General features: G+C 37.4%; 2 protein-coding genes and 1 long non-coding RNA gene across 5 annotated transcripts in view; 2 read left to right on the top strand and 1 right to left on the bottom strand.

Annotated features, from left to right (window-relative positions):
* Nucleotides 1-16,840, bottom strand: part of LOC146466299 (uncharacterized) — a 246,582-nt gene that overhangs the window by 195,225 nt on the left and 34,517 nt on the right. The window lies entirely within an intron of this gene.
* Nucleotides 3,912-5,841, top strand: LOC146466301 (pituitary tumor-transforming gene 1 protein-interacting protein-like). Its single transcript, XM_085127507.1, has one exon. It carries the CDS (start codon nucleotides 4,283-4,285, stop codon nucleotides 4,814-4,816), a length of 534 nt encoding a protein of 177 aa, XP_084983633.1. The 5' UTR covers nucleotides 3,912-4,282; the 3' UTR covers nucleotides 4,817-5,841.
* The window catches only part of LOC146466300 (receptor-type tyrosine-protein phosphatase epsilon-like), a 39,380-nt gene continuing 29,822 nt past the window's right edge, over nucleotides 7,283-16,840 (top strand). For all 3 annotated transcript variants that reach the window (XR_014868053.1, XR_014868052.1, XM_085127481.1), the window contains exons 1-4: nucleotides 7,283-7,586; nucleotides 11,810-12,013; nucleotides 13,822-13,968; nucleotides 15,779-15,907. Coding sequence is in view for 1 of the 3 variants with exons in the window: in XM_085127481.1 (XP_084983607.1) it covers nucleotides 7,457-7,586; nucleotides 11,810-12,013; nucleotides 13,822-13,968; nucleotides 15,779-15,907 (610 nt within the window). In the remaining 2 variants the exon portion in view is untranslated. The remainder of the gene's footprint in view (nucleotides 7,587-11,809; nucleotides 12,014-13,821; nucleotides 13,969-15,778; nucleotides 15,908-16,840) is intronic.

The following is a 16,840-nucleotide window of genomic DNA, read 5'->3' as shown; positions in this document are numbered from 1 at the left end:
AAGGCCTATTACTAAATAGTTGATTTCTCCTAAACGAGCATCGTTACCCATCTTTCTTACCTGGCTATTTTAACTAAGCTATTATACATTACTCTTTATGTTTAAAAACTTTTAGCTTGAAAAGCATTTACAACAGAAAAATGACTTATTGTCAGAAATACGAGCTCGCCCACCACTCGAGGACAGAAAATAGTGACCCGGCCGAGAACATGTGAAAACTAGTACGCAAGAAAAGTTTTGATTTGGGTCGATACTGCTTCATATTTTGCTTCTCTACTAAACAAAACGTTATCTTTAATAAGGTCGACTATGCTTCATGCATTTTATGTAACACGTTTTTCTAAGTTATGCTTTATCTATGTAACTTCTGTTACCACCTGACATGTAAGAGCTGGTCATATGTACTCATCTTTGAAAGCAAATATTGTAAGCGATTGTGGGGTAAATTGGGTGGATCGAAGCTTTCTCGTGGACATAATTTTTATTTCATTTCTTGAAATAATACACAGTAACGAAAAATCACAGAAAGTAAGAGAAAATTCTCACGACAACTTTTATTTCGTAAGAATTATCTTAAAGGAAACCTCCACTGTTGAAATGAGTTAATGTTAAATTGTTGAAACTACAACGTTTTACATTTTGTTGGAAAACGTGGAAATAATATTTCTATGTCGGACAAAACGGGATATGATTATCGCTTATTTTCGCTTTTAAATTTCCCGGGCGCCGCCATATTGGATTTCATGACGTAACACGGTTGCTCAATTGTTTCACACAAAAGAACTACCGCTCGCTGACAATAGCGGCAACCATATGACGTCATGAAATCCAAAATGACGGCGCGCGGGAAATTTAAAAGCGGAAATAGACGATAATCGTATCTAATTTTTAGCACACTTAAATGTTATTTCTACTTTTCAAACTTAAATTTAGAATTTAGACGTTTCCAACAACTTAACGTCAGAGTTTTTTGTCAGAGTGGAGGTTCCTTTTAACCAATGACATAGCATAGTAAAGCAAAAGCGAACGATACTGAATTAAAATACGCTCTAAAGAATGACTGAAGTTTAAATGTGACTTTGAAGCAGCATATCTTCCTCAGCCTGGATTTGACCAAATGTCCAGGTTCATTGCTTTCCTTGTTTGTAAGCATTCTTTCGTGAAAAAATTCCCAAATTAGTTTATGAGTCTGGGCACGTGCACTATAGAGCTATGATTGACACCTCCAGGAGAGCATTGTCCCCTTAACTCTGTAACTATACTATTGGAGGATTGCATGTGACGTCATGGCGGCCATGTTGGTGGATAGGAACAATACGATTTTTCTCCTCTAGGAGTTAACTGCCATTTTTATGCAAACTATGTGAGCAAATTTTCTTTTGTTCTGTCCACCAACATGGCAGCAATGCAATCCACCTATAGTTGAAGCCATAGCCTGTCCCAGGCTTTCACTGATAGAATTTGAATGTATCGGAAAAATTAACTTAAGATCCGTACCCAGTAGTAATTATAAGCATGTTTTCAAATTTGTCCTATAATGTTATTCAGGGCTGTTTATAAGACAGATCGATGAGTAGACATCGCAATTTTTACCTACCAAAAGGACCAAACTTTAGGTAGCCATTTGTGACGTCATCCGTGTTTAAGGTTTCGATGATTTTTTTGACCAGAGATCTTGCAAATCATCATCTAAGTAAAATCAGATCTAACTATCGGATGAATTGGGTCAGAGTTAGACAAAAAAAAGAGAGGAATTTTTTCCAGTCTGGAAAAATGGCATTCGAAGAAACCTATGAGCTTCCTGCGGACCGCTACCTCTCCTTACCTTTTGCACGGGAGAAAGAGGTGATATCAAGTGAAAAATAAGTGATGCCTTTTTGAAATGCCTTTCAAAGGAAACAAAAATGGTCCAAAAAATTAATGACATCATAAATCGTCTTACAATGAAGATAAATCCCAAAACGAGAAAATATCTCAGGAAATATTGGAGTGATCTCTTTCAAACTTGGCACCAATGTATGTTGGGTAAGACACAAAATGACACCCATTTTGACGTTGCCATGGCATTACTATCGGTACCAGTCCCTTTCTGCTATAAACCAAATATCACTTCCATTTTCGACCAGATAAGGAAAGGCAGACAGTCCTATTTGAAACGCACGAAGTGCCCATATTGTCTCCTCATCAGCTGTAACTCTTTAACAGTAAACGATGTCTGATTAAGATACAAACTGAGAACGTCAATCGAGCATGAAATAGGCCCGAACCCAAAATTGTTGCCATCAGCGCAGTAGGGGTCAGTTTGTGTCATCACTGGTGCCAAGTTTGAGCAGCATCACTCCAATATTTCCCGAGATATTTTTGATTTTGTGATATATCTTTGTAGACCTTTGTTACTGGGATGATTTGTGACGTGATCCGTTTTTGAACAACAACTCGAATATCTCTGGGACCTACCAGAGAAAATATATATTAAAAAAAGAGATAATAATAATAATAATAATAATAATAATAATAATAATAATAATAATAATAATAATAATAATAATAATAATAATAATAATAATAATAATACTGATAGCACTCTTGTTCTCTTTGATAGGTCTATTAAATAAGCATAAATTATTTTTTACTTGATGTGCACTTTAAACGGCCATAGTTTTTCAGGAGTCCATGCCCAGACTTTTTCCATCGCAAGGTACGTGTCACCCTGCTAGCGGAGCCTTTCTTTTGCTTGCTCGATTTTAGCGTAAAGAAAAAGACAAAAGGAGGCTCTGCTCGCAGGGTGGGTACGTGTCGGTTTAATAGCCAAGACGCCAGCAAAAAGGGAAAGAGAAGAATTAAAACAAACGAAAAAATCTTGAGAACGAAAAAGCGAAAGAAAAAAATTAAAACGAACGAGAAAATCTTGAGCACGAAAGATCTGAACCCGTCTGGTTTCTGGTTCGAACTGGTTTCTATTTTGGCAAAACAGAAATAAAATTTCGCAGAAAGAAACGCTTAGCTAACGCTTTCAATTGATCCGGCCTCGAGGCTGACTGCAAAGCGTGTTTTAAACGATTTGCTCCGAACTGGGCAAAATAATGCCGTGGTCTGCCATGTGCGGCTGGGATCGAGTCATGAATGATTAGAGAGGAGGCAAAAATTAAAATTGCCCTAGGTAAGGTACTGGCCATAGCGCGAGAAAGTGCAGTGTGCCTCCTTGCTGTCTATAATTTACAAAGGAGAAATCACTCAAAATTAACGACAAGCATCGATCGTCATGAATCCTAAGGCTGCGAGACGGGCGATACTTTCGATACTTAAGGTGAAAAATTAAATTCTCAGTTTGAAGTTCTACACTAAAACTGAAGCTTTCCGCTGTAACTGGGAAACGCTATAATAGTATCATCAATCTAAATTAATTGTTTATTTGAAAATCGGTACAATCTGGATCGGAAAAACAAGGAGAAGCGTTCGAAGGTCTTCGAAACTATGTTAAAAAAAAAAGAATTATGGACAACAATGAAAGGAATATTCAATAAAGTAGCTTCAGTGCACTTCATTTCAAATGCAAATTTCTTTTGTAAAAAACGAGTTTTAAAGGTTTTTATATAATAATAGTGCCACCCTTTTGATAGAATTTTTTTAGCGCATGAAAAGTCCTGTTTCATGGTAACCGAAGCGTAAAGAAGGACTTAGGGAGGAGGGGGAGGGTAAGAGGAATTTTTTTTATTTTAAGTACTTTAAGTATTTCAACCCCCATATTTTGGTTTCGATAATTTAATAGTATACCTTTTAAGAAAATTTTGGGTTTTATTTGACCTTTTTTCCCGGTAATTGTCAATTTTTAAAATTATCTTTATTCTTTCATTTGTCCTCCCCCGGTGGGGCTAAAATTTGTTTTGAATTAGTTGACGCAAGTGTGCGTGCACCCGATATGTACAAAGGACGGTTACGATTTCGTCGCCATCGCTGTGACAAATTCCTCTTGCGGAAATTTCACCCTTTCGGGACCAATATCCACCGATTTTCACGAGGCTGCTTTAAAATCAAAGCTCTTCTCTTCTGCTGTGCTAGAGGGTTAAAAATTTTCGCAGAAAGAGCAAAATCGATTTATTTTATCGAATGTAAACATTGAACGTTTGCGGACGTAAACGAGATTTCTCAAATCACTTTGCTTCTGGCATCGAAACGCTGTTGCTGATTTGCAAGGAGTGGACTGCCGAGAGGATAGACTGAAAATCAAGCCGAAGAAATTTGATTTTAGACTGAACGGAACTGAACTTTCAAATTGATAATTATGAATTTTGAACAACGCTTGTTGTTGTGCATTTCGCTTGCGGCCTTCGCCTTCCTTGTTCATTTCACGACGCCTTCAGCAGCAGAGGAAGTTGACTGCGCCAAGTTCAACAAATCCTGCGACGTTTGTACAGGGAATACGGCCTGTTACTGGTGTGGGCCAACTCAAAAATGCTCCAACTACCCCGGCTGGACGAAGGTTATTCCTAGAGATTGTCCGGAGAAGAAATGGTATTATGGCCAATGTCGGATAGCCGGAGGTGTACTCATAATATTAATCCCAAGCCTCGTCGGAGCTTTTCTGTTGTTCCTTGGATGTTGTATCTACTGCTGCTGTTGTCGCCGATGCCAGAAGTGCAAGAAGAAGCGGATGGATAAAGAAGATGCCAAGCTGAAGCGAAAACGAGAAGAAATGCAGGCTATTCATGCTCAGAAACGAAGCGAAAGGGAAGTCAAGAGAGATGAGATACGCAAAAAATACGGCCTTCGTCCAGGTGGTTCGTCCGGTTATCAGCGAATTGAAGATACTTCATAAACACTCTCCTTGAGATTTTAATATGAATTTAGTCGAAGAACGTACTCTTAATTTGGCTCGGTTTTCGAGAAAACGTTCTTGCTGTGGAACGGGATTAGAAATCTTACTTTAGGGTAGAGTTTATTTACTCAGTTTATATATTTTTTCGTAGTATTGTGTAACCTAAAGAATTTCGTGTGAAATGAAATATATTGGCTTAAGTGTTAACATGATAATATCGTTGTAAGGTTTGTTATAATATTTTCACATCATTCCTAATCTACACTCGTTAACCCGTTCAGAAATGTAAGCATATTCCGAAATTTTTGAAACTGAATTGCGCAGATCTGCATCGCTTGTCGTAGTTCCTGTTTCTGGCCGAATATTTGTATATAATTAACATCCCTTTGTAGTTTGAAGAGCAAAATATAAAAGATCGTCTTGTGTCGCATTCTTCGGATAAGAGGGGGTATAACTTTCGATTCAATTTGAAAAACTTGTGTACTCGAAAAACTCAAAGTAAGCGTAGTTAAACTTAAAGTTGAAGAATGTAGTCTAGATGATAAGCTTATATATTTTTGTAACGAAACACGTAAAGGATGTCAGTACACTGTATATTTTATTCAAACATTAGAATTTTAATATTCTTAGAGGATAGTGGAGGGAGGGAGTATTCAGTTTTGGAAGTGATGTCACTGTGAAGAAGTTCTGAAGGTGTGAAATTTGTGATTTTAGAACAAATTCTCTATCTTATCTCCATACTTTTCTTATAAAAGTACTGGGGAGAAGTTATAAAAATATGAAGAAAATTCACCTTAAGTGATGATATCGTTAATTCTCATGACTTCAGGGATTGAATCAGCATTGATATTACAAGGAGAAATTTGATACTGATCACTGTCTGGTAATGTGGCTTTATTACCAACTTGCCTTTACTTTTAATCTGAATGCTCCTCCAGCGATATCCTCACTATAAACATGTGTTAAAACTGTGTTTTTACTGTTAAATCTGATATCAGTAATTAAAAATTGTTTGGAAAAAATGAGTTGTTTTGTGTTTTGATTACAAGTTGTCTGCCAAATAGGTTGAAGATATGGACAATCAAGTGTTTGGACATATATTTGTGTCTGAAATTGTTGTGATAATTCTGGCGGTCAATGAAGTGGCATTTTCTAATGAAAATGCAGATCGGAGGCAAACCTGTTCCTTACCGAGTCCATGTAGCAGTTGTTTGCTTTCAAAGTGAGCGCAAGAAGCAACCGAATGCTCCTCTTCTAGTTCGTAAGCCTCCCATGCTTTCGGAATAGAAACGTCTGCTTCCCAGACCAGCTCTCTCCCAATTTTACTGCTCGAACAGAAGTAGCAGGAGTTAATCTTATGATTGATAAGGAAGAAAAACTGAGCCAGAATAGGATTGGATGTAGCCTTCCTGGCAGATGTCCTAGGGGTTCGTCACGCATTCCGTGATGAACCCCTAAGGACATCTGCCGGGGAGGCTAGATTGGATGAATGGGACAAAGTTCCTGTGGAGGTCAAGTGGTTGGGCACTGGACTTGCAATCTGGAAGTCCTAGGCTCATGCGTAGCTGGAGGGGGTGGGGAAAAAGGGGTTTGATGAATTGGGAGAACACAAAAGAAAAACAAAAATCTAGAATTCAGATCTTCAGAGGTCGGCATTTCTGTGGCAGTCAGTAATGTCAGTGATGTGTCAGATCCAGGAAAAAAATTGACTGTCTTCCAATGATGCAAGTGCCAAAGGTGCAAGTTTCTAGGGAGTTCTAGCAGGGAATTTTTTACTCATGAAAGTGCCATTTCCTGGGTTTTCAATACACTGGCAAGCATTTTCCGTACTTAGACCTGAGAATTTTCTCTTATTCCCAAAACTATCTATTTGCAGGGAACGCGCAGCATTTTTGTGACTATTTTCCATATAAAAACATTGGAAACTGGTCTGGATCTGTGCCAGTGGAAGATATGCTAGACTGAAAGAAAGTTGTTATCAAGTAGTTTTCAAAGTTCTTTTTATCTAAAGGCAGAATTCTGCTAGTCTCACAGGTATGCAGACGTACTGCAAAATCATCCTTTAAATTAAATTCATCAGTTTTATACTTTTCTGGTGTTCTCAAGAGGGTAATTGTTTGATTTCTCTTGTCTTTAAAAAACACAAATCAGTTTTAGTTTCCATAACGAAAAATAAAAGAAATGAAATATTTATTTTTAGCTTTTCAGACCTTTTAGCTGGTCATGCTGAAAGTGTATACTCCAGACAGTTTACTAAGATGGAGTTTAGAGCGTAATATTTTTGTAGCTATATTTCATCCCAGAGAGCAAAGAACTGAGAAAAGAATTGATTTTTAAAAAGAAAAATAAGCTTTTATTTTTCCGTTTCTTCGCGACAAACCTCTGAAAATAATTTAAATTTTCCTTTCTCTTTCCCAGTTTTTCATTTCATTTTCAGCGGCCTTGTCAGTCAAGATTCATATCACGTGACATTTTGTTTTCTAAGATGGCGGCTGTTGGCATAGGAGGAAGTCAACGCAGGAACGAAGCAAAAGATGTAAACTACACTGTTCATTTTGGCCGATTCACGACTTTTCCTTGACCCGATTATCATCATGGACTGGGCAATAACATTTTGACGCACTATCAATCGAAAAAGTTATGACTAAGAGATTTGTGGCTTCTTGTCGTGTCACAAGTTCCTTGGCTGTCAGTGTCAGCTACGTTTCTGTGACTTTTTTGCACGCGTTGTGGCTTACGTTTGGGGTCGGTGTGGTGTCCACTTCAACAGGTAGGATACTTTTTGACTGCGTGGATTGAATTCTAGTCAGATTTCTTTCAGCGTCATTTTATGATTCGCTTCCCGAAACATAACTTACTTGAACATAGGTTTCAGTGGTTTTATAAAATTTCTGCTTGATCGAGACCGAAATCGACATGATCGCTTTCTGTGCGTAAACCTAATTTTACGCAAAAAGAGAAAAATCTTCTTGGGGCTCTCCTTTCAAATATTTATATTACACCTGTAAACGCAATTTTCTTAGTTTCCTGTTCAGGCACAGAAACGTACATGCGAGCTTTTTCGTTTCGACAGAACGTGACCCTCGCTCCTCGATCGTATTTAAGCTTATTAGTGAAATTAATAAACCAACCGGATGTCGAGTGATGGTCTCGTTGCTTTGTTTAACGATGAACAGCTTAATCATTACACACCTGTCAAACTGAAATTATAACAGGTTTTGGTAAAATAAAACGAGGTGTTACTAGTAACTCCTATTTTTGTGTAATCTTTGTAATTTCGTCCTTAGCTTGAATGTGATTGTTCTTGTTAATTGTCTAGTTGTGTATCAGCTGCACTGAAATAAATGTGAATTGTTTTGCGGTTGAGGGAAAATAGATCAATGCAGCAGGGTATGGTAATTATAGTTAGTTTCCTTTTTGTGTAGTGAACCTATGTTAATAAATACTGTCTAGAACAGAGCATAACATTAATAAATTAAATCGCATTAAAGGAATTTTTGTTATTTCATTTTTGAAATAAAAACACACAGCTGTCGCTCATTGCCGAAATAGACGGAAGCTTGCATTGTTTTATTTCTTATCTCAAGTGTAGCATTACTGACTTCTTGTAATACTGAAGGGGTTTTGTGGTCAATGGAAACTGTTTTTGGAACTGAGTTTTGTCATGTTCAAAGCTGGGATCCTGGTCGCTAAACACACATTGGATTGATTTAGTGTCAGTTTGTCTTAACAACAGAAAATAAATGCCTTTTGTTTGTTTTAGGAAAAAAATGTTATTTTTGGTACTCAAAAGGTCAACTAGAGTCAACAGTGACTTGTAGAGTGTAAAGTGAGGAACTAGATAACAATTCTGTTCGTAAATTAAAGATTTTTTTAACTTCAACATTCAACTAAATCATCTGAACAGGTTGAAATTAAACTAAACTTGCAATGGTCTATTTTCAATTATTAAAAACTGGATCATTGTATAATGCAGTTTGAGGGATTTGATTGGCTGAGCGGCCATGGTATACGAGCCATTATACCATGGCCAAGAAATGGCGGCCATTAAATTGTCTGCTGGTTCTTCTCTCACAACGAAATCAGTAAGATCTAACAATATTTCTTGATTGTTTTTAATAAATCAATTATTCCACTTGCGCTTGTTGGATATGAGATGATTATAGCCAACTCGGCGCTACGCGCCTCGTTGGCTATCTATCATCTCATATCCAACGCGCGCTCGTGGAATAATTGTTAAATATTTGCCTCTCGAAGTGTGAGGCATTATTATCAGAAAGCTTAAGAATTTAATGTTTAAGGCAAACGGCAGACGGCAGAAGTGACGGTGTTTACCTACATTTGCTGCTGTCTATTTTCAGTTTCTCAGTAAAATTGAGTAATTTTACATTAGCATGAAAGGCCACAAATACTGTATTTTTCACTATTTTCATCTATGTACTAATTTTTTCAGCAAAACATAAATGCGAATCTAACGTTTGTCACTTGTCGTAAAAGTGATTCTATAGTAATCTGTGTGTCATGTGCACATACAATGCAATCCCAGTTGTATTTACAGTACCGCTTGAAACTATTGGACCTTTTGCACGCGGTTGCCGAACGTGATTGCCGCGAATTCACCGCGGTGGGACGAAAACCGCATTCGCGGCAAAGACGAAAGCAACCGAAAGCCGCGGTGAATTAGACGCGGCAATGCCTCGATAAAATCACAATAATGACTAATTTATACTATTGTCAGGGTATTGTCAAACATTATCTCACCTTTCATCCTAAAGAAGCCCCCAAACAAAAGAATTTGTAAAGACTCACCGAATCAGAAACAGAACGACGATAACAATTCGTTTGGCAGACTGACGAAAGTTTCTTTTTAGAACTGCATTTGGAACATGTTCAGTTTTTGTCACGCTACAGGCAATAATCACAGAGCAAAAGACATAGTTTCAGTTTAATTCTTCCTGTTAACGCCACACAGTCAAGAAAGATATTCTATTCGTTTGATAAACCTCCTGATAACCTTTCCTCCTGATGTTAAATGTGCACTGCAAAAAGTAGATAAGAATATATATTAAACACTTTCAATAGAAATAGCGACGTTGAATTCAAAATATGCAATCGGATTTCAGTACGGACGCGGAGAAAAACAAAGTGAAAATCCCTCCAAATATATTGCCAATGTAATCTGGATTCGAAAAACTAAAACTGCGTAATAGATTTGATTTGGTATCGAGTGTGAGCGAGAAGATCGATTCACTTGGAACAAACACAAACGCGGAAAATTACCGCAATGCTTAACGTATTTCTATTCATATTTACTTTGGATAAAACGAAAACAGCAACTTTGGCAAAAGTGAAAAGCCCACGGAGCCCCTTTTGATGTTTTAAAACGTTGAGAGAAGCCGTCGTTTGGACGTAGAAAGGACCGTGCTATGATGAGAACACCAGGAAGATATCAGTCACGTGTTAGGCAACTAAATTCCTTCACGTGTATCAAGTTTCATTCAGCAACCACACAACGCGAGAAAAAATTTATAATAAGTTGATTTTTTTGGAAGGAAACCTGGACGCTTGCAGTTTGTTATTCAGCCACAACGGGAGTGGCAGTGCCTGTAACTTATGCCCAACTAGTCCCATTGTAATTTCTTCGAAAAGACATGAAAGCGCACGCTTCTTTCAACGACTAGCATTTGAGCTTCCGCTGACCTTTACGTTGCTTCGCGTATCGAATGGAATTGTGTGAGTGTTCAAAGTTTAATTGCGCGTTAAGCAAATAACTTTTGGCATAATCGGAAATATTATTACATTTACCAGTTCAATTCACGAGTTCGCTCACAGAGCGCTTTGATTATTTCCCTTGAGTGCGCGTGCGCTTCCGTGAAATTTATCACACCTAAAACCCGACAGTTCGCTGTCCTCGAAGAACATGAAAACAAAGGGAACAATAGTCCATTCAAACCCAACCGCGTCCTGCCCTTCACCGCGGCTTAAGTCAACCGGAAAAAACCTAGGCTAAACCGGGGTTTTCGTTGCAGTTAGACGGGGTTTTGCCGAGGTGAAACCGCAGGTCAAAACCGCGATTCGACCGAGGCAAAATCGCGGCAAATGGTCCAATAGTTTCAGGCGGTACTGTATAAGTCTCCTATAGATCAGCATGGTTTCATTGCCGGCAGCTGGCTTAAAAACTGGCTACTTCTAATTTTGTTCTGTCTACAGTGTATTTTGCATTGAAAGGACCGGGGTTACGTGCTAAGCTGCATTCTCGAACTTAATGAGCAGGTCTTTCGTTAAGGTTTTGACCCTTTAAGCCCTAACAGTGATCAGCATCAAATTTTTCCTTGTAATATCAATGCTTATTTAATCCCTGAGGTCATGAGAATTAAGGATATGAATCACCTGAGGTTAATTTTCTTTATATTTTAATAACTTCTCCCCAGTACTTTTATAAGAAAAGTATGGAGACAAGATAGGAGAATTTGTTCTTTGATATTAGGGATCAAAGGGTTAATGAAACCCTTCAATGAGAACCCTGGATCAGTGTTTAGGCCGATTTAGTTGGTACAACTTTTGCTTACAACTGTCGCATGTGATTTCTAGGGTGCTTGCTGCTCGCATCATGCAAAAAATCGCACACAAAGTCTCATCATTCAACATTGCCTATACCTACGATTATCGTACATGTAGGATTTTATGTTTTAAAATCCTACGACTTTTTTCGTACACGACAGTCTTAAGCGAGTTGTAGATTTGATTTACATAAAACAATTCATGCCGTACAGGCCTGTCGTAAGATTGTCGCATGCGAGAAAGTTGTACTGTGTAAATTGCCTTTTAGAGCATTCAGCCGATACCTGCATTTGAAGTCATGTTTCAACTCCTGTTGCGTTTAGTGAAGCTCTTTCTGAGCATCTTGAGTGTACAAGGAAACATACTGTCTGTCTATATTTTATAATTCACTTATCCAAGTCAGCACTTACAATTGTTTTTCTGATCTTTCAGGTGTAACTGTGAGCGAGGGTGATAATGTTACTTTAAACTGTTCTTTAAATGGATCTAACATAAACTGGACTTTGCCAGATACGAGTGAGAGAACAGAGCACAACTTGCGTAACTTACAAATCCGTGTGATCAACAGAAGTCAGAGTGGACCTTACAAATGTCAAAACTCAATTTCACATGAATATCACAATGTGACTGTGGAATGTAAGTAAAACTATGTGTATCAGTTTAATAATTATAATAATAATTTACCAATTTATATAGTATGTATTTACATGTGCTGATCAATAGCGCTTTACAATCATATGTTTAAAAAAAAATGAAAATACATTACCGTGAGAATAAAATAAACTAAGTTACAAACTATAAAAATACTTGTTAAAAAGATAGGTTTTAAGTCGAGATTTAAAACTGTTAAGTGATGTTCCTTGACGAAGCTCCAAAGGTAGCTCATTCCAGAGTTTCGGAGCTGCTGCTGAGAATGATCTTGCTCCCAATGTTGTAAGCATCTTTCCCTTGGGATGGTCCAATAAGAGCTTACCAGTAGACCTAAGATTATATAATGAATTCGATTTTATACTAATAAGATCGCTAAGATAAGTTGGCGCTAGGCGATAAATACATTTGAAAGTCAAAAGTAAAATCTTATAGTCAGTACGCAAAGAAACTGGCAGCCAGTGCAGCTCATAAAGCGCTGGTGTAATATGAGAAAACTTTCCAATGCCAAGAATAAGTCTTTCTGCTGCATTTTGTACACGCTGTAATTTAGCGATCTGCACATTTGGTAAGCCAAACAGTTTGTTAAACATGCACCTTTAGTTGGTGACAGGGGCTGATCCAGGAGAAGAAAGGTTTTAACTATAAAAATAACTAAATAGCTACATTGTACTAAATAACTAAAATAGTAATTATATTGATAACTTTCAATTAATGTACATGTATGTTCATTTGATAACTTAACAGAGCACAGTTAACCCATATTGCTGTAAAATTCTGTTTTGTAACTCTTCTTTGCAATATGAGTTTAGTAAGGCCATAGTCTGCAATGCAGGGGTCTAAATTTTGAGTTCTCGTTTGGATTAGGTGATTCCAGAGATTTAGTAGCCACAAGAACGTTTTTAAACTTTCCAAAATTATATTGCCAAAGAATTTCAGTATCCAAGTTGATGGTTTGCCTGTGATAAATTACCTAATATGGTGAATGGGACAAGTCTATGGAAACCCAGTACCTTCGAATGTGACATTTATGTTCCCTGAACTACCCAAGAATGTACATGTGATATTGTTACAAAGGCAAATTGTACAACTCCTGATAAGGGATTGATATGAGGATGTGCATGTATGTGACGAGTGGTCGTTTATGGGAGATTAGTCAAACGAAACAAAATATTATTGCAATCTGTTATCTCGAAAAGTGGTGGCGGCTGCCTACAAGAAGTGGTCGCTTATGAGAGGTTCCAACTATAGTGATTTTACTGGGGAAATTTTGGTGTTTTGGAAAAGTGGTCTCTTAAGAGAGGTGATCGCTTACAAGAGGTGGTCACAAGGGGAAGTTCGACTGTAGTTGCCATCTTGGATTTTAGAAGTAGAGGAAGATTGGAGAGAGTACAAAGTGCGACCAAGGAGTTGGGTATTAGGCTGAAAGAAAAAGGAGGTGGGGAAGAGGGAAGGGGAGAGAACACCTCTCCCCCCACCCCCTCCCTACCCCTTTCCCCAGCTCCCAAATTTTTCGTAAATCCAACATGGCTGCTACGATTAACCAAAATTCTGGCACTTGCATGCCCCCTCCCCCCCCCCCCCCCCCAAAATGCGTGCATTAAAGGCTAGTAAGGGTAATTGGCCAATGCTATGATACCCACTATAATTTCTTCTAAAGTACATGTACACATGTACATGTAAGATAGAGTCTCTCATTTGTAACCATTAGCCAATACTCTTTAAGAGAAAAATGTACATTGTATTTTTAGTTTTTAAATATTTTGGTTTTTTTCTCTTTCTTGTCTGTATTGTAGTTGGCGCAGAGGGGATGATTGCAATGAATGTAACAAATGTTACTCTTGGGGGTACTTTAAATATTTCATGTAAAGTTGAAGGTGTACCACAATTCCATGAAGTGGCTTGGTTTTTCTGTATTAATGACAGCAATTGTACCCCAACAGGTAAGCTTAATCTGTGGCAGTCTTGACTTTAAAAAAAAAAAAAACATTATGTGGTTGTTATGATGTAAGTGACCAGATAGTTACTTTTCAATGTGGAAGACACAATAATAAGAGCATATTCAACCAACCATTTTGCTTTTCACTGCCGTCAATCACTGCAGCGGACCCCTTAGAAAACAAAAGCATTTGGCTCAACAGGGTCAAAAGGTCATGTTTGTGCACTGTGATTGGCAGATTTTGATCCATTTTGTTGGTTTCTTTATTTTTGTAGTCAGTCGGTTGTCACTGTAGTTATGATTGACGGCAGTAAAGCATGTAAATAGTTTCTTGATGGTGAAGTTCCAAGTCCGTATGAAAAGGCGTAGTAGTAGTGGTTGAGGGTTGGTGGTTTGAGGCTAGGTTGATCGTATTACAGTATTTTGTTTGGCATTGATCACCCCTCTTTCCCAGATTTCTTTGAGTTTGCCAAAACTACTCGTCAAGAGCTAACCACGACTACAAACTTTATTTGAGAAGAGCGGTTTGTAATTGCTACAAATATTCTTTCTTTATTCGCATTGTAAGGAAATGGAATGACTTGCCAGGATATGTTGTACATGCCAAATCATTATCTGTTTTTAAGAGTAGACTCAAAATTTATTTGAATATTTATTGAATCAGTGGCCATTGAATTTTATTTAGTTCTAGAAATTTTTAAATATAATTTTTGTAAGTTTTTAGTTAGGGAAATTGCTTTGTACAGGGTTAACCTCACGATTTCCCTTTTCAGGATGTTTTTAATTATGTTGTAGCTTCCTGAATAAAAATTGTTATGTTATGTTATGTTATGTTGTGTTTGTTAGACAAATAACTCTGGTCTGTGTTGTCTATCTTCATCCCTCCCCCAGTTGTTAAAAGCATGGTTATGTTAACCCAGGAGTAGCTGTTAGTTACTACTAATTATTGATAAACAATTTTCCAAAAGATTTTCATTATAATTTTATTTGCTCCAGGAATATTACTAGATTATTAGTGTCTCATAAGGAGTAGGAGCCCTCAATAAACCCTTTTTGGCTTAACAGGAGAGCCACTTCAGTTAACCTTCACTTAAAATCAGGGGATTTTCTGCAAGATTGAACAGGATAATTGTTTTATTATGCAATTCATCAATTTCAAAGCACAGTTTTGTTCTCACTGGAAAAGCTGGAGATTTAATCTTTATTTTGCCATTTTTCTCCCTGACGCACAAAATTACGTAACTTAATATCGCAGCATTTCTGTTGACTATGGACGACGAATATTCAGTGCACCGTGACCTTTTTTGGGCGGTGTTGAATAATAGCGCAGGATATCTGTTGACTATTGGCGGATTTCATATCATTGGGGACTGGGTACAAGTCTGTGTATTATGGGATATGGGACGTAACACTCCCACAGCCAGAAAGAGCACATGGAGCTTTACAAAATCCTCAAGTTTGGTGGGATTTGGGCCAATATTGAACGAGATACAGCCATTTAAGAACTTTAAAAATTTTAGTAAGAAATGTTTGAATAGCCGGACGCGACGGACAATTTGTGCGGCGTCCGTATGTATTTCATTGTAAAATTTGGAGTTTTTGAATGGCTGTATCTCGTCTAATATTGGCTTGATTGACACCAAACTTGAGGATGTTGTAAAGTTCGGTGTGCTCTTTCTGGCTCTGTACGTGTTGTATCCCATATCCCGTAATACACAGACTCATACCCAGTATCCCACGATGTGAAATCTTGCAATGGACAACAAAATAATATTCAGGTACTTATACTGCTTCTTTTTGTGTTTGTTCTTTAGGTAACAGCTCTTTTCTGACACATTATGTTGCTCCTAATGTAACCTGTTCAATGCAAGGCAGATATAAGTGTAGCCCTAGGAATTATGTTTCCAATGCAAGGAATGGGTCCACTTTGGTGCACATTGAAGGTAATAATAATAATTATTAATAATGTATTTATCAGGGCTGTCAACTCTCCTGGATAACCTGGGAGTCTCCATATTTTGAACCGTATTTTCCGGTCTCCAGATTTATGTCTGTAATCTCCAGATTTTGAGCCGTATTTTCTGGTCTCCAAATTTATGTCTGTAATCACCTGGATAATTGACGAAGGTTGCCATTTGTCGTAGACTCGACTTTCTGACAAGAACATCTGAACTGTGAATTTAGCCTTGATGTGACGCCTCTGTTAGGCGCTTTGTTATTGCTGGCCGGGGAAGTGATATTAGGTCCATATTTGAAGACGTGTGAGGTTGACATGCAGCCCTGATTTATATGTGTAAATGCTTTTTGGAGTTGCTGTAGTCCACCGTTCCTTCATTTTTTGCCTTTAAAAATTGAAATTGCTCCCAATAAATTAATTATAAATTAATTACTATAGGCCCTTTTTTGGCATAGAGACTGGCCGTTGATGTAAGAAACTTAATAGTTGAATATTTAATGTTTGAGCAAAATTCTAAATAAACTTGTAAGTTAGTTATTACTTTATTTTGTAAAAAACACAAACAACTTATACACAAAGGACATGTGGACCGTTGACGGATTAAATTTTGTGCACAACTACCAATGCTTTCCTTGGCATAGTTCAGTATTATAATTATTATACATAAATATTTTTTAAGAAATCAGCAGTTAAACGCTGGAATCTCTTTTGCATAGGCCGCTTGCATTTTTAGTTATAATTTTCTTGTATTTATTATTTTGTTAATTTGCTCATATTGAGTAATTATTTTGATTTTAAGGCAAACAAGTCATTTATGCCCTTGCTCAATTTAATCCTTCATTTACTTGTTATAATATGTACATGCCTGAGGGTGGTTCTAGACTAGAGTATCGAATCCAAACCCTGATATCCTTGTTTT

Source organism: Pavona decussata, unplaced genomic scaffold (genome assembly GCF_977016875.1).
Source record: "Pavona decussata unplaced genomic scaffold, jaPavDecu1.1 SCAFFOLD_145, whole genome shotgun sequence".
Lineage (NCBI taxonomy): Eukaryota > Metazoa > Cnidaria > Anthozoa > Scleractinia > Agariciidae > Pavona > Pavona decussata.
The sequence above is the reverse complement of the archived record's forward strand: the minus strand, read 5'-3'. Positions and strand labels throughout refer to the sequence as shown.

What these genes read in the sequence shown, in the direction of transcription:
- LOC146466301 (XM_085127507.1), top strand. Translation starts at nt 4,283, where the DNA reads ATGAATTTTGAACAACGCTTGTTGTTGTGCATTTCGCTTGCGGCCTTC.